Consider the following 23,018-nt stretch of genomic DNA (forward strand, 5'->3'; position numbering starts at 1 on the left):
AGGTTCTCAAGAATTTGAGGTCTAGAAACATTGTCCTTGTAAGTCGTACGGACTTGTCGTGTATTCAATTGGAAGTTAACTCTCTTAGGCAAAACATTATCAAGAGTTTAGATTTGCAAGCAAACGGGTAGGATGCTGCTAATGGTGGAAGTAGAGTTTCTTATGAAAGCACAGAAATTTATCTCATAGATTTCACCCATTTTAATTCAATGCATTAATTTTAAAGCAAAGGATAGTTCTCAAGTTCATTTCTGGGAGGATCTTCAGGTAGGGGAGCATTGTTTTCATGTAGCTCTTCCTTCACTTTTTTCGCATTTCTTTGTGTGTAAAAGCTCATGCTTCTTTTCTGATTATTGATGATGCTTGTGTTTCCTGAGATTTTCATTTTCATAAGAAAGGGGATGTCAGGAATTTTACTTTGGATACTTCAAGAGAGTTCTCCTATAAATCTTTGTATTTCTATTTGATTCCTCCCTCTAGTTCCTTCCCTCTAGCTACTAGTTTGTGGTAAGCTACGGGGCTGTTTAGTTGTCGAAAACAGTTTTCATTTTATATTTCCAGATTTCCAAATTACATAATGCAACCTTGTTTTTCAGTTTTTCAAGATTTATATAGGTCAATTGTAAGCTCACACTGGCCTGGGCTACAAAACAGGCAACCCATCTCCCATGCCATGCCCTTTCCACTCCTATAGGATTTGAACCTAGGACCACCAACATAGAGGTCCCAAGCTTTAACCATTGGGATGTATCCTAGGAGAAAAAGGAAAAAGAAAAAGTTTCCTGACATTCTGATATAAATTTGGAACAACGTGGAATTTTTATAATTATTTGAAGAAATGGAAATGGAAAAGAAAACCCTTTTTCACAAGTGAACAAAGCCTAAACTTCCCTTTAAGGTTAAGGCTTGTGTGTATGGTCATTCTTAATAGATCTAACACCAACAATTTGTTATGAATTAGATGGCCTCACAAAGCTTTGTCTTGTGATGTTTGTGTGACCAGTGATGTGCTATGCCAGTGGTGAGTCTCATGCTCAAGTGTTTCACTTCGTTGTTGCTGGGAATTTGGAACAAATGCTTTTGTTCATTCAGTGGGTATTGGGTGTTCCCTAGTTCTTCGGAGGCTTTGATAGGTGTAAGGAAGCAAGAAGATTATGGTGGTGCATGTTTTTTGTTGTTCTACAGTGGAAAGGCTTGAACAAATGCTTGCATGTTTCACAATCTTTATATGCCTACTGATTTGATTAGGGGTACAAATCACGATTGTATGTTTCGCATCCCTATATTCATCTAAACTTATCTTCTGGTTGTTTTGAGTGTTCAGTTTTATCTGATCTTCAGCATAATTGGTTGAATTGGTTAGTTTGATCTTCTGTAAGTATTTTTTATTTTCTTTTCTTTTTTGAATTTTTCCTTTTATTTTTTTCTTTGTTTAGGAGGTTTTCCAGTCCTCCTTGCAAACTCTTTGTTCTCTAAATAAACTTTTCTGTTTTTGAATTTTTTTTATCAATAAAAAGAACTATTATTAGCTGGGCATCATGGGGATGCCAAACCAGGGTACAAGCATTCAACCACCCTGCAGGGTGTCACACAAATCAAGAATTACACTACAATCATTCACAATTTGCCTACTGTGCCAGCTGGAAACATCAGCGACTTATTGCTCTTTGCAAATCTGAAGCGGAGTAATTGAATCTTCGAAGGCTTTCCTATTCCTTTCTTTCCAAGCTTACCAAAAGATGACAACAGGAATGAGACTCAAAGCCTTTCGCTTGTCCTTGGTGGTTCTAATGCCTTTCCAAGCCCAAAGCTCCCCTCCCACAGAATTGGAAGTGACCCACTGACGTCCGATCAAGGAGCCATGTTCCAAAAATTTCCTTTCCAGGGACAATGAAGAAGGATGTGGTTGACTGATTCAGCATCAGCCATACAAGAAAAAAAAAGGTCTATTGGGAACAGTCAGCGCCCTTTTCTGCAAGTGATCCAGGGTTAAAATTTTTCTGTGTTGCCTCACAGACAAGAAAGGCAACCTTTGAAGGGGCTGCTGTCTTCCAAATATGAATCCAAGGGCAGTTTCTGCAATTCGTTCCCATTGCTGCAATTGGTGACAGCCCCCTTTTAAATATATCTATCTACCTATCTATCTATATAGTATATATACATATACATACATACATACATATAATATATATATATATACACACACACACAGAATATCCTACGAAGCACACAGACATCGGTACCCAACACAATATGAGTCTGGGGCACGTCAACATGTCAAGTCTTAAAAAAAATAGAACATGACATGGCAAGAACACCAATAATTTAAAAGTTCTCTTTGTCCAATTATGGCCCATTTGAGAAAAAATCAAACATCATTTAATTTGTAACAACCATAAATTTTTCATAAATATAATTCATAATAAGCTATTTTGAAGAGTTGCAGCCTGCAGATTTGCACATTTGCAGAGTTGCAGCCTTCTTTCAATTTCAGGCTTGCAGATGCAAAGTTGCTTTTGCAGGTTTCCAATAGACAACTACCAGCAGATGCAGGGAAAAAAAATAAATTAAAAAATATACAAATATGTAACATGATTGCAGGCCTGAAACTTGAAGCTGCTGTAGGTTGTCTATTGGAAGACAGAAAGGTACGCAATTATGAGAAAAGTTTGAATTCTGAAATTAAAAATGACAACTTGATAAACTTTTCCTTTATTTTGATAAATTCAAAATTTCAATATATTACTTTGAGAATTTATTATTTTAATACCAGCAGCCATGTCCCCAAAAGTGTTGCACACTTCAAGTTGAGTGTCTGACACATGTCAGGACCATGTCCATGTCGGACACAGACACTTCTACCTGCTTGGAAAGTCGGTGTTTTACAGATAATATCAAAGAAAACATGAATTTAATTAATGAACAAAAGGCAGAGAAGGGAACAGAGAGAAATTGAAGAGGGGAATGAGAAATCAGATTTGAAATGCTTCCTTAGTATGCTCTAATAAACAAAGATTAACTAGAAGTACAAGTAAAGAAACGCCTGAGTAAGAGAATTTCATAATGGGTAATGAAAACAAAGGGAAAACAAAAAAAACAAAAAACAAAAACAAAGATTTTCCTCACAATAGTGTTCCATTGAAACAGTCAAGTATGGAAATCAATTGTCAAGTTAAAAGTTACCTGCTTTGTTCTAGGGCGAAAACCAAAGACAATAATTCTCATATCTTTGCCTGCATTATAAACATTACGTCCATCACTATCTTCACACATCAAAGATGATGAATAAACTAGAGAAATTATCAATCCATATGTTAAACATATAATCAACCAAACTCTTAGGTCACAATAAATAAATAAGTCAATATTTAGGGAAAGATGAAAAGAAATAGTAAACTTCAGGATGGAGCTCCCCATGCCATCATGTGGTCCTTGCGCAGGAGAGGGATCGTCAAAACTTGAAGTGATGGAGTCCTGTTTTGATAAGCCTAAACAAGGTTGGCTCTAGAAAACACTAATGGCTAGAGGAAGCTGCAACCTTTCTGCTAGGACATTCTTGGATTTTGTAGATCTATTGTTTTGTATTTATGTAGCTTTGTTCAGACTTCGAGTTTTTGAATACCATATGTTTATGTTGGTTGCACTCGCTTCATGCATGTATCAATCTTTTACTTATCAAAAATGGAAAAAAAAAAATTTTCAAACTCAGCATCACCATTGCGTATTTAAGCAATAAAAGGATCTACAGTAACTTTAAATAGCATCAATGTGTAAAAACAAAGGGAGTTACAATAAAGAGGATTTTTCAATCCATGAGAGTTCCTTTTTTCCTATTAAGTAGAAACTTAATATATTGATAAATACGTAACCAACCTATGAACATTAATCTATGTAAAATTATATTCTAAATTTAATAACTAAAAAATCATTCTTGAAAAAATAAGTCATCACTCTATGGTTAAAAATTAACCATAAATTACAAAAGACTATTTCTTCCTCAAAATGATGTCCAATATTAGAGTACTAGCGGCTATTTGCTTATATAATACTAAATAAAAGGGATTTGCCGTAATTTTTCACTGGCAAAATCACACCACAAACAATGCCACCACCTCCACCAGGCCACATTAGCTTTGTCCTCCATCACACCACTATTCCTATAATCACCACACCACTACTACAAATACCCTGACACTGCCACCACTGCTGAGTGATGCCATTAATACAATCTACTCCCATCACTGCATTTACCTTTGGCCTATCTACCATCAATAACATCAGTTTACCACTAACACAACAAATATCACAACCACCACAACCACTCTAATGCCATTGATACTATAGTTAACACAAGTACTGCAAGACCACAACCAAGTAGACAACCACCCACCAAATGCTAACAAACCATCCACCACACATTGTAATACTGGAAAAAAAAAAATCTACCATCAGCCACCAAATCAAATCCAACATAACGAACCACATTACTCCATCCTCCAACACCAACATGACTATTGCTCCAAAAAATCCATCAAATTTGATAGGCTCATCCAAACAACATGATTTGATTCAATGAATTTAATTCAATAGTTTTTTAATAGAAAAAGGTAACTTAGTAAAGAAACGATAGTTAATTAAAATACAGAAAGGTGGATAACATATCTTAATCATCCTAAGGGCCACGAAAGAGAGAAAAGGGAAAAAATTAGAATACAGCAAGAAACTCAAGACCCACAGAGGAGCAAGGAACGAAATTGTCCCAAAAAAAACTTAAAAGAACAGAGCAACAACTAAAAGTACAAGCATTCCTCAGTTCATCTCCAATCATATCCCCCAAAACACAGCATAAATAAAAAAAAAACTGCAAAAGAACAGAGAAACAACTAAAAGTACAAGCATTCCTCAGTTCATCTCCCAATCATATGCCCCAAAACACTGCATAAATCACAAAAAACTGCAATCTGCCTGGTCCTTACAACTCCCAAAGACTATGAAAGGAGTCAACAAAAAAATATCCAAAGAGCACAGATACACCCAACACTCACCAAAAAAGGTCAAATAACTTATTCCATAAGCACCAAGCCACTGAACAATGCCAGGGGAAAAAAAAATGAGAATGTGACTCATTCACTGCCAAAGCACATCACAGTTCACCAAAGCTTTGTCCGAAATCAATAATTCAGAAGAACGATTTCATCTAAATAACTACAACTTTTTTTTTCCAGTTCATACCATCTTCTTCCCCTTCTCCAAAGATAGCAGAATTATACAATCAATCAAAAAAGTCGTAGAACATTTCGAGTTCTCCATCCTGGGCCCTTTGGAGCATCCCACAAAATCCCATTATCTGAAATATGCAGAAAAGAGCTCACTATTCTTGCCAAATGCGAATGTCTGCACCAATAGTCATGCCAAGAGAGGATAGATTCTCCTTTGCAATTTCAAAAGAGATAATTAACAAAACTCCCACATTTTTCCATTTGGAATCAGCAAAAACATTAAGAAGATCTTCCTGTAACCATCCTCAATCCTCTTGAAGGAAAGCTATTGTGAATCCAACAAGGCCTAGCACTTTATCCCACAATACTCCTTAGCGCTTCCAACACCTCTTCTTTGATAGAAAGCCTTTCCAACCAGCTAGAAACTCTTCCCTAATGTTGACAAAATCCATACACTCAACTGAAGCTCTCTGCCTTACTGATTCCCTATAAAGCTCTCTATAAAAATTACAAATGGCCTCTTTCACGTCCTTTTCCTCTACAAGAACTTTTTCATTCACCTCTACTTTGTCAATGAAGTTATATTTACTGTGTATAACCTATGAAAAAACTTTGTTTCTGTAACCCTTTGTTGAGCCGTAAAGCTCTAGATTTCTGTCTACAAAAATTTCCTCCATCTCAATCACGTTAGCAAGGTCTTCCTTTCCAAAAAAAAAAATCTTCTCTTTCCCCAAAGGAGACCCACTCAAATTCCTTCTCTCAAGATACTAATTTTCCTTCAAGAGGCATTAGGTTTGTCGTATTATTCAAGATTCCTAGGAATGTGATGTCTCACGTTCCCACATTTGTTTGGGCATAGGAATCCAACGTGGCAAGCATCTGAACATTCCTAGGGATGAAAATTTTTCACAAAACATGAGCATCCCATTCCCATCCTCCGCCATGGGTATGTTTCGTGGGAATCTCATTCCCATGGGAATTCTACTTTTTGGACCAAAATGCCTGTTGTTATTTTAGCGAGTTAGAAAACAACGCGCCTATAATCTAACAAATTTCACTCTATTATTATATTTAAAATAATAATTATAAATAAAATGAAAGTAATAGTATTATTGTGTTTTAAAATTTTAATTTAATTATTAATTTTTTGACACCATATTACCTTAATTATTTCAGCTAATTGGATTATTCAAGTGTTGATATTTTAAACTTATGATTGTTAAGAATTTTATGACATGGAATTATTTAAGTACAAGTTCTTAGTAAGTTTTTGTCTTGAAAATATAATTTTTTTTCATATATTGGGGTTTACATGTCAAGGATCTCATCTTCTTGAAATGCCTGCTAGGATTCCCATCTTCAACTAAATTTTGACATGGGAATCACAAGTATGTTCCTCCAAACCCTGCAAAGCAAACCAAACAAATATATTCCCATAAGGTGGGCATCCCACTCCAAGGAATGAGATTCCTAGGAATGTCATTCCATGGGAATATATTTTATGCTGCGAACTGAACACCCCCCCCCCCCTTAAAAAGTTCTCTTTGTCTGACTTTCAAGTCAGAGAAACTTCCCAACTCCACTTCTAAATTTTAGTTTTAAGGCCCTTTAGTTTCAAACTCACTGTGAAGCTTGCATGCCCATCCACTACACATATACTAGCTTCCGTTTCCACACAGGGGATTTCTTTTATTTGAAAAGCAGAAGTAAGAGCTTCAGGAAGCATCATCTCTATGCATGCATTCATAGCATGGGTCATTTGAAGTGATCCTTGGTTGAAATCCCTTAATAATCAATCTTTCAATGGAAAAAAAAAAAAAGGAATTTTTTTTCTTTACTTTTTCCACTTTTTCCTTGACTTTATACGTACAGATCTCGATATGAATCTAGATCATTCATTAGCAAGATCGGAATCTGTGCGAACAAAAAATAAATATAAAATATAAATAAATAGAGGTAGGGATATAGCAGAAAATTTGACTCGTTTTTTATTTCTCTCTATCAAGCATTTATGAGGACAAATGGATTATGTTATCTCTTGACGGATTGGCGAATTATTGGGCCGAGCTGGATTTGAACCAGCATAGACATATTGCCAACGAATTTACAATCCGTCCCCATTAACCACTCGAGCATCAACCCGGGAAAAATAAAATTTAGGCTTATTGATAATCCATGATCAACTTCCTTTTGTAGTACCCTCTCCCCAGGGGAAGTCGAATCCCCGCTCCCTAATCGAACCCTTCCTAAATGCAAAATCTTTACCGATGATCTAGTCTTTGTTTTTGAAGCCATTGGAGGTAGGGTGTTCATAATCCCTACAAATGATCCAGTCTTTGTTTTTGAAACCATCCAAGGCAGATTAAGTTCAAAACTCTTACAGATGATCTAGTTTTTGTTTTTGAATCACTAAGAGCTAGGGCCATCATATGCACTAGAGCAAGACTTGGAGTGAAAAAATTGAAGTTGGGAGTCATTACATGCGCTAGGGCAAGACCTAAGTACAAAAAGTGTGCAAAATTATTCCTCTCTTTGGCATCATGTAAGTCCCACTAAATTCATCATGTTGACCACCACTTTCCATAAAACATTCCTCCACTTTAAACAACATATTCTCAACAAAACAGGATTGGAACTCTCTTACATTCCCTCCCACCCTCTTTTTAACATCTAACCGTACGAGATAGTGATCTGACATTGGTCAAGGAAGGACTTTCTGGACAGCACTACAGCTTTGTGTTCCCAATCAGCTAAACCTAAGAATCTGTCAATTCTAGATAGAGTAGAGGCGTTTCTAAAATTAAACCATGTGTAGATCCCATAAAAAGCTCTGCATGTGATGCACTTAGTGTTTTAATTCTTTCAACACCACACACAAACAAACCCAAACCTAGGCAAAGGAGGGTTGCATTAGGTAACTAATAGCAAGCCTAAGATTTCTGTGTAATGAATCCTCATTAATTGTTTGGTACATGACGCTCAGGTGCAGTGTATAATATGTGAGGGCTCTCACATCATCTGCGATGTTGGTGGGCAAAAGGAAACAATCTAATTAATACTAGCTACAGCTCTTCTCCCCGACAGACCAAGTGGATAAAGCATTCTGCAACTGAATCTCTCTCAAACCCCACTGTCTAATAAATGAATTGAAGGACTGCATACTAGACAAAAACCCACCACCACCTCTTTTCTCTGACAAGAATTTCACAACATAAACCCATCTAGGAAAATGCAATTCATACACAGTCCCCCATTCCTCCCAAAAGTGAGATCTAGAAGTGGGTATAGGGGGACCATACACAGAAGTAAACCACCCTAGTGTCCCAAATGAGCAAAATACCTCCAGAAGCCCCTCTAGAAAATAAAAAGCCTACAATTTACCTCTAACAGGCCAAATTTCCCCAATAAAACACCCATCAACACAACATTAGAACCTCAGGAGAATGCTTGACCACCACTAACTAATCCCTTTTTCCTTAAATACCCAGACCTCTTAACATTCCAACTCATTAACCTCATATTTTAACAATCTTACCTCCTTAGTCAACCACCCCCCCCCCCCCCAAAAAATGCCCCCAATGTGCATACACACACAAATAATTAATTGAGTGAAAAGAATGCCATTCAGAAGCTTAGAAAACCCTTAAGTAGGTAAAGGAGATACCGTTAGAGATTTCTCCAAAGTCCCAAATTTCTCTTCATAAATGACAGAGCTTTGAACCCTTGCTAATTCCATCTGAACTTTATTAGATTTACTTTTAGCGCCATCCAATCGAACTTCATTCCCTCCAGCCTCCATGATCAGTCATCCACAATCCCATTCTATCCCAAAAGATTTTGAACAGCAACAACCTATTGCTTTTGAAGGGAACTACTTCATTCCCTCCATGATCAGTCACCCACAATCCCCCTTTCTATCCCAAAAGATTTTGAACAGCAACTACCTGTTGCTTTTGAAGGGAACCACTTCATTCCCTCCATGATCAGTCATCCACAATCCCATTCTATCCCAAAATATTTTGAAAAGCAACGACCTGTTGCTTTTCAAGGGAACCGCTTAATTGATCAGTCATCCACGATCAATAAGTCATCCACAATTCCCCTTTCTATCCCAAAAGATTTTGAACAGCAACAACCTGTTGCTTTTGAAGGGAACTACTGCATTCCCTCCATAATCAGTCATCCACAATCCCCCTTTCTATCTTAAAAGATTTTGAATAAAAACAACCAGTTGCTTTTGAAGGGAACCACTTCATTCCCTCCATGATCAGTCATCCACAATCACATTCTTTCCAATTAAGTTAAAGGTATATAATCATTCTCCTGATTAGCTTTTGAATTAGCATCATAAGAACTCACATTATTGCAAACTGGTAATTCGCCAGCAGTTCCAGAACATACTGCCATTCGAACATCTTGACACTGCAAAACTTCAGAACTCACATCCAAATCAGTAGACAAGGTTGATCTTCACTCAGGAAAATCTGCATCCAACTTCAAGAACTTCCACCTTTCCCACCAAGTCTTCAGTCTCTCCACACTTCTTCACTGAACACCCTGCTATTGGGGATAGATTTCACAGCCCAAACCAAGTTATTTTTACCTCAAGCATTCCCCTTTCTAACCTATCTTCCAGGAGGCCCAGAAAAATCAAGCCCAATACCCTTATTCGAATGGAGCAACTGCTGCAAACAATATTTTGATGGCTCAATAGTATGAACCACCAGCCTCAGACCTCCCACATCTGAGCCAGACTTCCCTCTTTCTCCAGCAAATCTCAGGAGGAATCAAAATTGAAATACCCCTGAGATTGCAGGCCAACAAATCTACCTGAACTCTCTGGCAACCTCCTCATCATCTCACTTCTGCAAATTCAGGCCAAAAGTTCCACCAAAACCACTCTCCACATCCAATTGGCTTCCAGCCTTGAGTGCCTCCTCAAGCAAATGATAACTTCCCAATCTCTGAAATACAGAGCTCTTATTTTGGATTTAATGATATCGAAAGACCCAGAATTTCTACATTTCTGATGACCCCCTCTCTCCAATTGATTCTACCTTGAGCTTTCGATATTTCATCAATTTTGCAAAAATTTCCACCACACCGATGCATCAACTCCCTCCAGAATTCTCGGCAAAAACACTCTAACAGAATTGAAAATCTTCTCAATAGATATTAATCTTCCAAATTTATTCTCCATGAACCTTATCACAATAATTGTAAGAATTAAGATGTAATAAAAATAAAAACTTAAATTAAATTAGTGAGACAATTACAAAAAGAGAAGCTGAGGCGTGGTAAGAGTCAGGACCACTGTCCTTAAAACCGATTTTGCGCCTACAGAGAAAATCTGCTGGTGCAAATAGTCACAGCACGCATGGTCTCCAGGATTACTCAGCTAGGCTCGGGTTTGTGTGCTCTCACAAACTCTAGAGCTTTAGGAGCTATAGTATAAGGTTACCCAATGTAGAGGAAGGAAAAGAAACAAGAATAAGATGATAGAAAGAAAATAATAAGAAGATATCTACTAGAGACTACTACAGGATGATGAAGAGAAAAAGTATGTAAGAAAGAAAAGAGATATGTTTCTTTGGTTGTGTTTTGGAAAGGGCTGGAGACAACCTTTTTAAAGGCTGCATAGAGGAGTAACGTCTAACCGGTTATTGCAACAGATTAATGGTACTTGACCATTCAAATACCACCATTAATATCTAGCTGTTGGAAGACATTAAACAAAAAAAAAAAAAAAAACAGCTGAAAATTAACAAGAAGAAAAAAAAAAAAAAAACTGCTGCCATTAATCCACAAAATAAAGAACCAATAACTGCTGGAATTTGAAACATCTCCAACAATAACCCCATTTTGAAAATTAATTGATGATAAACAACCTCACTATCTTGACACATAACCTATTTTTATCCAAAATTGCACCCAGAAAACTTCCATTGACCCTATCATAAGCTTTTTCCCAAAATACAACTTCTTAAATATATATATATATATATATCCTATTCCTCTTCCCAGCATCTTCAACTTCATTTGCCCCCTAAACAGCATCTAGAATGTGCCTACCACCAAGAAGTTAGTTGATAATAAACAACCTCTAATCCAACATCACCATCTTTACCCCAAACCTTTTTGATCTGACATTCCACACTAAAAACTTCAATTTCACCATCATAAGCCTTTTCAAATCAAACCTTAAAGAATTTCCTACTACTCTTCCCAGAATCTTCAACTTCATTTGGCCCCTAAACAGCATCCAGAATGAGCCAAACAAAAACAAAGGCAGCCTACAATCTAGAAATTGTGACACTCAAAACCTCAATCATCCCAATCAGCAAAGAAACTCAGCAATTAATTTATTAACACTAGCCATCGAGCTAATAAGTCTGATCTCAATCACTCTAATAGGCCGATCCCATTTAGGCACTAAGGTAACAAAAGCTGACTTCACAGTTACACCAATTATTTCAATAGAATTTAATGCTAAATAATTAAGTTCATTTACTTAATAAAATTTGTTCTTGCAATTTTTAAAATTCATTCAGAAAGAATGATTGCTGTGAAGATTTAAGTTCTTCATAGCAATTCAATTCCTTCTAAATGATTTTTTAAAATTGCAATAACAAATTTAACAAGAAAAATGAATCTTAATAAACATTTACCAATGATAAATTATATGATGTAATACCAATGACTTGGAGAAGTCTTCGCGAAGGAGACTTGTCCAATTGACGAGGAGCAGGTGGAACTTTCATAACCTACAATCACACAAAACAATAAACATAAAGATGACGATATAAAAAGCACAGAGATAAGGATACTCACACAAAACCGTAAATATAAAGACATAATAAACCATCAAAAAATCATTCCATTACACAAGCTTCAATTTCAACAATCAAATAACCAAAATAATTTTATTATTGACAAACACGCCAGAAAATGTCAATACAATCAAACTAACTAATAAGACTTGGATGCTTGTAAGGCTAGATGGAAGAACTATATGACTAGATGGAAGCAAGGAATCATCCTTGTTGGGGGCAACAGTGCATCATCTCTAATGCAAGTGAGTGCATCATCTCCATTGACAACTCAGACACCAACACAATTGTGAGGGAGCATTTTTATTTTTTATCCCAAAAGGAATATATTAAGAAAGAGGTAAGAAAATTACAATGTAGGACAGGATAAGAAATCCTCATAGCAGGGAAAACAAAAGGTAAAAAGGAAACCAAAAAGAAAATAAAAATAAAGAAATGAATTAAAAAAATCTAGTTAAGAAAACCCCTCTTTAAACCCTTCCCATAATTGATAGAGGTCTAAACCCTAGCTAAGTCCTGCTGACCTTTATTCTTTGCTTTTAGCTCCATCCAATCAAACATCATCTCCTCCAGAATCAGCCAATCACACTTCCATTCCATCCAAATGTTTTTTGTGCAACAACATCTTGCTCACTAACCTTCTCCATATAGGTAGGACGAATTCCCATCCTTACATTTATTACTCAGCAAAATTCTCATTCAAACCCCCCCCCCCTCGAAATAGATACATTATTGAGACCTTCAAATAGAGATGGGGGCACATAAAAAACATAAGAAATACCCGCCAGTGCATCAGAGAAATTGGAAATATAATCCAAAATTTTGCAAATTTCATCCAAGCCATTATCACAAGCAAAGTCACCATCAAAACCACTATCGCTTTCTGAGATATTCCCCCAATTTTCTTCTTTCTGACTTGAAGCAATTTTAAGACCCCCCCCCCCCCCTTCCGCCCCACAACATAAAACTTTCCAGCATTGCCTACTTCAAAAACCTGCCTCCCCACATGTTTGAATTTATGCAATTCTTTACAAATATTTTTCTTACCTTCCCCCTTCTTTACTGATCGCAGCTAGTACACCTTCAGAACTATACATTTATTTCTCAGAATTATTAACCTCTTGACACAAACCATCATTAACTCTCATCATTCTCTCCATGTGATTGAATTTTATGCCCTACCTCAAAGATTCCCCCTTCTGTCCTTGATTACAAACTCCCTTCCCAAGCCATTATGCCCTGCCCAAAAATTCTGCTCATGCTTCTTGCCATAACAAACATATAGGGCCTCACCACTACCTGAGCCCCCACTAAAGAAACCCTCCCATCCTTATTAGAATATAAATCAGACCCTTGAGTATTAATGTGTCTCTTGGGCTTTGAGTTGACATCAAGACTTGAGGAATGGGCTTGATCCTTCAATTGGCCCACCTGGGAAGGGCTTTCTCAAGAGCCTGGCCTGGCTAACATAAAAACAGAGCTCCTCCTTCAATAAATAATTGGGCCAAAGTCTAAAACAATCAACAAGCCACTAGCCCAATCTTCATCTCCACATCCTCTCCAAAAGAAATCCTCACCACCTCTTCTACCTTCACTACTCAAGCAGCAATGAGCAACCCTACCTTCCTTGACTGTAAGAGTCAACATCTCTGAACAAGAACTGAGGGTTTCTGGCGCTCAACCCTTCAGTTGCAATTCACCACCACATCAAGAACACATCTGTCCTTTCTTTGCGACCACATCTCCTCCACCTCCACCTTCAACATTCTTCACCACCACCGCCGCCACCACCACCTGACTACATGACCAATGATCTCTCTGTTTACATTCATCTTTCTTTGCTGCTCATGATGGAGATCCCTTGCCAACTCACAAAATTCATTTCCAAAGCTTCGCCACCCTTCACCTTTAGATCCACTAGGGATCAAAAAATGAATTCTCTCTTCCCCTTCCACCCCAACCCTGTCTCCAAAAATCTCCCCACCTCGGTAATCTGTTAAAGGAAGCACCATACAATAACACATGCTACCCATTCAAACACTCTGACATCCTCTACCCAGCCAATCAACCAAAGATAAACTATCAGAAAACCGTTTAGCAGCACCTGTAGAAAACCTCACCCATCTGTCATGATTTGGTTATGTTCAAGAACAAACAAAAATTGATTTACCCCAATTTTGCCCACCTCAGATTGAAGGACTATCCTTCAAACTGAATTGAATGCGTGCTCATATCTACTGAATTTTACAATTGATTTCACGGCTCAATCCTGCAAGAGCAAACAAAAGAGGGAGGGCGGGGAGAGAGGAAGAGAGAGTATTCCATCCCGAGAGAAATCTCCAGCTGAAAGCAGACAAAAATTTCAAACCATTTATTATCTATTTTAGCAAGCCACCTTGGCTGGAAAAACCCAAAACTGAAAGCAGCTTCCAGGCCAATAAATCATTAAAAATTTCTAGAAATATGACTACAGACAGGCAGCAACTCTAAAATGTTTTCCCTTCAAGTCCATCATTAAATAAAGCATGCTTTTACCATACTATTAAAATCAGTGCGTATCGGCCATTATGGACATTACGTTATGGAATAAGTGGCTTCCAAGACCATTACGGTACGATATCTCAAAGGTACGCCAATTCACAATCGTAACGGCTGTTACGTTCCATTACAATACCGTACAGCCATCACAAGCCCTGTTGCAAAGCCAAACTAGTTGTGAATTACTAAAACAGGTTTTTTAGCCCCTTTTTTTGCATTTTCTCCTCTGTTTACCCTTTATTGAAGCTTAGAAATTCAATTTTAAATTGATTATTTAATTGGTGTTTTTTCAAAAAAATTATTTTTTGGGGATATCCTCCTTGACATTTAGTATGCATCTTTACAACTACCATTAAAGAAAACCCAAAATTTTCTCTCATTAAATTATATGTGCCCGTATTCTAAGTTCTTTCAAATTTTATTTTTTTCTATTTTTCTAACACCTAGTTTGGAGAGTAAAATACGTTCTCTTGTATTCATTTTTGTTCTTTTTTTAACATATGAGCATTCTATATTTTATTTTTTGGATAACAAAAAATCCATTAAAGATTAAAAGAGTACAAAAATGGCATTCTATATTTTTCTATTTCTTTTTATTTATGATTTCTTAGTTGGACTTTCACTTATAATCAAATAAGCTCTAAGCATATTCAAAATTTAAAGTTACATATTGAAATGCCGAATGTCTCTCTCTCGCTCTAGTGCTCCTTCGACGACTGTTTGAAAGCAGTTTCTCCTCAATTAGAAGTCTCTCTCGCAATACCCTATCGAGTGCTCTTCTGTCGTCTCTCTTTCTATTTGCTCTGACGGGTCTTTGAGAATCATACTCTCCTGCACGATAGATCTTCGAGAATCTCTCTCTCTCTCTCTCGCTCCAACACTCTTCTATTCAAAATGCTCTCTCTTTCACTCTCGTTCTAGCTTTAGCTCTCCCTCTATCTCCTACGAAAGCACTCCTTCATCATTAAATCGGGTTCAAAGAAAGTATGGATGAGAAATTAGAATCTCCTCAAATCTTTCGAACTGCGTTTGGAAAAGTTCCGGGATGGGGATTTTGTTCATTTAGAGGAGAGATCTAGATCTCAACTCAGAAACTAGTGAATCAAAGTCACCCTTTTGGTTGCAAGGTGCGTATGGAATTTATCTCCCTTAATTTACAACTTGGAGCATTTCTCTCACCACAAGACATTTGGTAGATTGCTTTTCTAGGTGGCGAGTAGATCGAAACGCAAAGGGAAATTCTTCGAAGTGGGAGTGCATTCGAACAACAAGAGAAACTCTATATTCATTCTAAGGGGGTTGAAAGGGGGAAAATGGCACGGCTTCATTGAAGCCTTGGAGTTTGTGGGAGGTAAGCCAAAAGATCCCTAATCCCAAGGGTGAGTTAGGGAAGGAGCCTGCACCATGGTCTTAAATTTCCACGAAATTGTCGAAATTTCTGTCGAAATTTCCGATTTCCATCACCCTCAAAATCGAAATGGCAGTCGATTTCCGTCTTGCATAATTTCCATCAAAATCTCAATGAATCATCTGAAATTTATCGAAATCTTGAAATTTTAGCGAAACTTGTCGAAACTTTAACTATTCGATGAAATTTCATTAGAATTTAAATGAGAAATTTAGGAGTGAAGTGAAATTTCTATCTTGATTTATTTTATTTATTTTATTGAAACAAAAGATTATTACAAGTGCTTTTGTAATTATATGAAAAAATAAATTTACAATAACATTTTATTTAACCATTCATGTCTATATTATCATTATTTGTACAATAAATAATATTTAAATGATTTATGAATTTCATTTGTATTAACTGAATATATTTAATGTACATTATCCTACAAATATGTTTGATACACATACTATTTTACAACTTTTCCACCTCATACAAAACCTAGATGTATTTAATTTGTAATATATTAGTCCTAAAACTTATATTATTATGTTTGTTAACCATTTCTAAAGTTTCACATAAAATTCCATGTTTTATTACAAATTTCCGTTATTTTTTCAAATTGAAATCAAAATCGAAATTTCCGTACTTTTGGAGCTTTGAAATTTAAGTCGAAATCGAAACTTAAGACCTTGGCCTGCACAACAAAACAGTGATCGGAGTTGAAAGGATGCCTTGGTTGGAAGATTATCACCAAAGGTCCAGCAGTTGCAGAAAATGTGGACGTATGGCGTAATCTCCAGTGAGCATGGTGGCAGCAGATGGTCCAATGGACATTGCTTCAGCTAGGGTTTGTGATGCGGAGAAAGTTGAGGGTTGGGAGACCAAGAATAAAGGAGTCGGCTTAGAGTTGGGTGAGCTGGGATTATACATATTACTTTGAACTTGGGTCGGCTTTTCTGGGTTTGACCCAAATGTATTTAAAGGGCAGCAAGCTCCAACTAACTTGTCTTCTTTGGAGCAAGCCCAAGACAAATCTCCGAGTTTGCAAAGTCTTTCTATTAGATATCAGGGTCAAAGTCCATTGGAGAATTTCCATTGAGCAGCCTTTGGTTTCAGGTAAATCACCTTACAACCAAGCCCAAAGTTTTGAAAAGTGGCTGCAGAGATGGGTGACGACTGACGACACAGATGGGCATCGCAAAAATTGGTTTCAGGCAGTGCGAGAAAACAGAGGAGAAACATCATTGGGGTACTTATTCTATGACAGGGTAAGACTGGGTGGATGAGCAACACGAGAAGTCAAGTGGTGGGCAGATGGATGGGGGGAAGGGATTTATTGAAAATAGGTAAGTGATATGGAAGCAACATTAAAGGTTTATACTCGTGGGAGGCAGAAAAGCAAGGATATTAGGGATGACTCAATTGGGAAGAATCTTAGGCAAATGGGAAGCCAGTTAAGCTCCTCACAAAACACAATGATGGTAATTTTTACATTGAAGACTCAAATGGAATGAAAACAGTCTTAAACAGAAAGTTACTAGGGAACTTCGTTGGAGAAGAAGTGGGGAGACATATCACATGAGGGTGGTGACATGGATAGTGATTGTGATTGTGATTGGGATGAAGCATTTTTCTTAAATAAGGTTCGTGAACATGGTTATGGTTTAGATGATTCTGATTTTATGGGGCCTCATCTTCATCTCCAATGGATGATTTAGAGGGAGTTCTTGGAACGAGGAATGATGAATCAGAAGAGGCATAAGATAAGACTGAGAAGAATCAGATAAATACTGATTTTGTGTCTCGCATTAAACATATGCTGGATAAGAAAGGTATGCAGCTACCAGACTGGGAAGGAAAGGAAGTTCGCTTGGATGAAGGCATAATCAAGACTAGGAAGGGGCAACAGGTATTGCCTAATTTGCAATGTTCCATGAATTACAATGGTAAAGGTCTGAAAAGAGGTTTTCTTCGGTGGTATTTTGTTTAAGCTTAGGCAGGGTCTTGGGTGGAGGTAATAGTGGTTTGAATTGTGGGCAGTTTTGGTTTGGGGTGGTCTTAATTTTTATTTATATTTTCTTTGAGGATTCTTTTCCTCTACTGCTTGTACTTTTTTTTCTCTTAATATATACTGTTTTATCATCTCAACAAAAAATTCACTTATAATCAATAAAGTAGTGAGAAGTAGCATATGCATGCTTCTTCTTGCCAATAGCAACAAAAACAACTAAGATGACAGCCAATACTCATAGTATATGTTGCATTTAAATTGATTAAAATTTACTAAAATCATTTAAAGCATTAGTATATAGGATTTTAGGATCAAAACATGTGAATCTATATTGGGGCATTAAGAGCAACATGAAAAAAATGAGGGGGTAAAGCTCCACACGGTAACTTCCTTGTGAGACATGAAACATTCATCCAGATAGATATGTACTGAGGCTGTTTCCTAGTTGCTGGAGTTGTTTACGGAACTCCAGATTGAGTTCAGTACCCACTCCTAAGCTAATTAACTTTTTGCTCCAGCAAAGCCTATAACAAGGCAATCCTTGAAGTAGAGAAGAAGACTGCCTATGATGGGTTACGGTTTTGGTTTCTTAGGATTTTTTAAAAGGGAAAACAACCCTGAGGTTTATAGACTAAATATCCAACAATTTACTATTCTTTATTGGGATCTGAAGGATCCAATTAAAAGGGAAACTTTCTGGAATTTTTGGACAAGGTAAAAATGAATTTTATGCCAAGATTGGAAGATAATATTTGGATTCAGGATTTATAATGAAAGAATACAATTTAGGATTGCAAATAGGGTAGAGGAAAGGTATGTTTAGATTTTGAAATGAAAAGGATGGAGGAATAAAGTTAGAATGAAGCACGTTGAGACATCTCAGCTCCCTAGAAAAAAGCACTAAGTTCAGTCTTAGGAATGGAATCAATCTTTCTTCAACACATTTATATTACCTTTCTCTGTTCAGAGTTCCTGTTAGGTTGGCAAGGAGGTTGGAGAAGCTTATGAGAGATTTCTTATGGGCGAGTGGGGGAAAAAATATTACTTATCCGAGCCCATGGATGTATTTCAGATTTATGATTATTTCCTTCCTAGGATCCAGTATTCAATGGGTAATGAGGAGTGAATTCGCTTTTGGGAAGACCATTGAGTGGGGGATAGAACTTTGTCTACTAAATTCCCTAGTCTTTTCGTGTATCAAATCTAAATGATACTCCTGTTTCCACGCCTTTTTTCTTCTGCAAGGAGGAAGGCGTTCTTGGATTTCCATTTTGGGAGAAATCTTAACGAGAAAGAGATTAATGAGCTGGCCCTTTTGACTAGGCTGCTTGATTCTTGTCATAATCATCTAAGGAGTGACAAAAGGCTCAGGAGCTTAGATACTTCTAGCAAATTATCTTGTAATTCCTCCTTCTCTTATTTGACTCGTGACCTTACTGTAGATAAATTTTCTTTGTATCCATTGATTTGGAAAGCCAATGCTCCCTCAAAAATAAAAGCTTTCATTTGGACTGGGGTACTCGGAAAAATTAATACCAATGATTTGTTTCAGAAGAGAAGACCCAACAAAGCCCTGTTTCAGGATACTGTGTCCTCTGCTTGAGGAGAGGAGAAACTTGCGCACATTTGTTCCTTCATTGTCCTAATACGTTGCCTATTTGGAATAAATTTTGGTATATTTGGTGAGAGCTGGGTGTGTCCATCCACATTGAAGACATTTTGCTCCATCATGTTTAGAGGCTTTGTTAAAGGAGAGAATAGGAAACCTTTAAGGTGATGCTCCATTATGGCTATAATTTAGTGTGTTTGGATGGAAAGGAATGCTAGAATTTTCAAAGCAGTGGCTATGTCTACTAACTTGCTTTGGAGTAGAGAGATTATCATTTTTTTACCCACATCTCTTTGGAAGACATGCAGCAGGACTGGTTGGCTCTCTTGCATTGATTTTGGTTTTTAGGCCTAGAATTGGAAACTTGTAATTATTTCCTTTTGATGTAAAGGGAGGATTTTAATCTCCCTGTTTTCCTTTTTGTTTTATCCTTCTCGTACATTCTGCTCTCTCTTGTAAAATTTCTTTTCTCATCAAAAAAAGGGGGGGGGGAATGGAATTCAGATTTGAATTCAATTTAGAACATAGAATTCAACCTCGAACAAAATCTGAAATATGATTGCAGTGTTTAGTTAGCTTTGTACACTACCGGAATGAAATTGAATAAGACTAAAATGTCCTTATGTGCAATATGCATACCTTGTTTCTTCCCAGGTCTTAAATTTCGATCCCGACTAAAATTACAATGCTTCAAAATTACAGAGATTTCGAATGGAGATGATTTCAATTTTAAAAAATGATGGGACAGTAATAAAGCATGGGATTCTTCTCTGAAACATTAGGACTGCTTGATAGACATAATCATGCGAGTTTTAGAACTAAAACATCATAATTAAATACATCAACAATAGGTAAGTTCCGTATACGGTACAACAGCTGTAAAATAATAATCATATAAACATATTCGCCTTATGTGTGAGTGTGTGTGTGTATATATTATTTATTAATTGTACAAATACAGATAATTTAGATGGTCAACAAAGTGTACTAATTTTTTACTTCAAAAAAATAAGATTAAAAAAAGAGAGAGAAATTCCACATTTGAATTAAATCTCCAATTGAACGTCACAGATGTTTCATTCAATAGTTAAAATTTTGACAAATTTCACTAAAATTTTGAGATTCAATAAATCTTGGATAATACATAGAAATTTCAATGGAATATTTCTACAATGGAAATTGACTGCCATTTCGATTTCTAAAGTGATGGAAAGCAGAAATTTTGATATAAATTTCAACAATTTGTGGAAAGTTAAGACCATAGTTAAATCTACCCTCCCAAATGCTCCTCACAACTCCCCCCCCCCCCCCCAATCAATGCTCTTGAGATTAGTTTAGTTTCTTGAAAAGATGAATACCAGTAGATAATTTTTTTTAAGTTCATTCTTAACCTTCTTTTTTAATCTTCCATAGCTTCCAAAACCTAACCCCACCTTCAACTCTTGCCTTAAAGGACTCGCTAACTTTAAGCCCATGTCCTCAAGGAGTTTAAGCAAGTCTCTATAGTCTTCCCCCCATCCCCAGAGGAGGAGGGGGTGGACTAGCTAGACGCAGTGGCAACTCCTCATTAGACTCCTCTCTTTGGCAAATGGTATTAATAGTATGAAGGATACCTTGTTCATTATTAGAAATCACCAAAACCTCCTAAGGAACTTCCATCCCATCAACGTTCAATCCCCCATAATAAAAATATGAACATCAAAAATATCAACAAGAGTTTGTTAAAGAATAGGAGAAGTGGCCTGAGAACCCTTTAGAGTTAAGTCTATCACCTAGTTGTTCATGTTCTAAATAATATTAAAACCAACCTAAGCATCCTTAGAGATCTTCCTATGACTACTTTCCTCCAAGAGCTACATGCCAAAACTCATCTTTCACAGGCGCTTGGTCATCACAATCAATTTCAAACCCACAATTTGGGGGTTTGACAAGTTACTGCAAAATCGTACATTATCCTCAACTAATCTACCAACAAACTTTTTTCAAATGCACATACTACCCATTGTCTTCTAAACCAAGGGATGAAACTATCGTCTAACTAGCACCACCCTGAGACTACGCCACATTATATGGAGCAAAATCCAGTGAAGAAAAAGCTTATTGAACAAGAATAATATTTAGACTCGAAGCATCATTGCAATCTTGCACCAAACTTTTACCATCTCCTTCTCTAAGAGGAGAGAGAACTTTCAATTGTTGCACGTTAATCAATGACAAATTTCCACATTGCGAATACTTCAAACCAATGGTATCTCCCTTCTAATCTAGTTCTAAACTTAGCCCTTCATCTTTAGCAACATCCCCTTTATTTGACAAAAGAACACCACCACTATTAGCCCCAATGCCTAGTGGAGCCTCATCTAAAACATTTCTTTTAGATAGGCCCACACCTTCAACATTTAGTGGGCTAAGAAGTAGTTTTCTTTACGACTCATTTAGAAATCATTCTTTTTTCACTAAGCCATTCGGAGGAAGCCCATTAGCTAAGGGCCTAAATTTGATGAAGCCTCTAGACCTATCATTAAGTTTTCAAATTTAAACCAAAATATTCTTTGCCATCAAATTGTGAAGAAACTGGAAACTCTTTTGGAGAATCCCACAAATCCCTGCAATTTCGGAGTCCAAACCTCCCAGAGAGCAATGATCCTTTCGCCGAAAAACTTTTGAGGACATCAGTGAAGGAAATGTATGGCAAGAATCTATATAAGTTGCTCAACCTTTCACGCTGCAAATTGACTCCCTGTATGTTTTTGGAACTACAATTTCTACTACAAAACTTACGAGACCAGTCATCGATGAAGTCATCCTTGCTAGTCAGCAAGTCCTTTAGAGCAAGAAGAGACAAACAACCGAAAGCCTCCACTCCACTCCCTCAGGCATGTGTGCCCATCCTGAGACCTCCCTCCGTTGTTGAACTTCTCCATACACAGAAAATTTTCCCTTCCATTCGACTGAAATTTTATACGACTTCTCCAGCTCTCCTGAACACAACCCCAAGAGTTCGCCTCAACCCCTCCGCCATCAAATCACAAAGGATCCAACTTCCTTAGAAAGCAGCAAACTTCATCCTTCCACAAAAGAATATACATCCAGGAGAATAAGACATCTTCTCAGCAAATTATAGAAAATCTAGATAAGAAACACAAAGGAACAACCTACATACTAAAGAACAAAATAGAAAAAAAACATAATAAACTAACACTCCAACACATTACGCCAATCACACTTAATATCAGAAAACCTCACCCCACATTACGCCAATCACGCTTAATATCAGAAAACCTCACCCCTTAAAATTCCCTTGTCTCACACACCAAAGAGAAGCCAAATAATGTATCTTTTCCCAAACCAGCAAACTGAACCTACTTCTTCCCTAGGAAAATGTGGCGCATTATGCTCCACCACAACCCCCAAA

At 37.0% G+C, this 23,018-nt stretch overlaps 1 protein-coding gene across 3 annotated transcripts in view; it reads right to left on the reverse strand.

Moving 5' to 3' along the window:
* Positions 1-23,018, reverse strand: part of LOC131165598 (phosphatidylinositol-3-phosphatase myotubularin-1) — a 104,561-nt gene that overhangs the window by 67,001 nt on the left and 14,542 nt on the right. For all 3 annotated transcript variants that reach the window (XM_058123532.1, XM_058123531.1, XM_058123533.1), the window contains exons 5-6: positions 11,914-11,983; positions 3,184-3,233 (exon numbers count right to left, since the gene is read on the reverse strand). In XM_058123532.1, coding sequence (XP_057979515.1) covers positions 3,184-3,233; positions 11,914-11,983 — 120 coding nt within the window. The remainder of the gene's footprint in view (positions 1-3,183; positions 3,234-11,913; positions 11,984-23,018) is intronic.

This window comes from Malania oleifera, chromosome 10 (genome assembly GCF_029873635.1).
Source record: "Malania oleifera isolate guangnan ecotype guangnan chromosome 10, ASM2987363v1, whole genome shotgun sequence".
Classification (NCBI taxonomy): Eukaryota; Viridiplantae; Streptophyta; class Magnoliopsida; order Santalales; family Ximeniaceae; genus Malania; species Malania oleifera.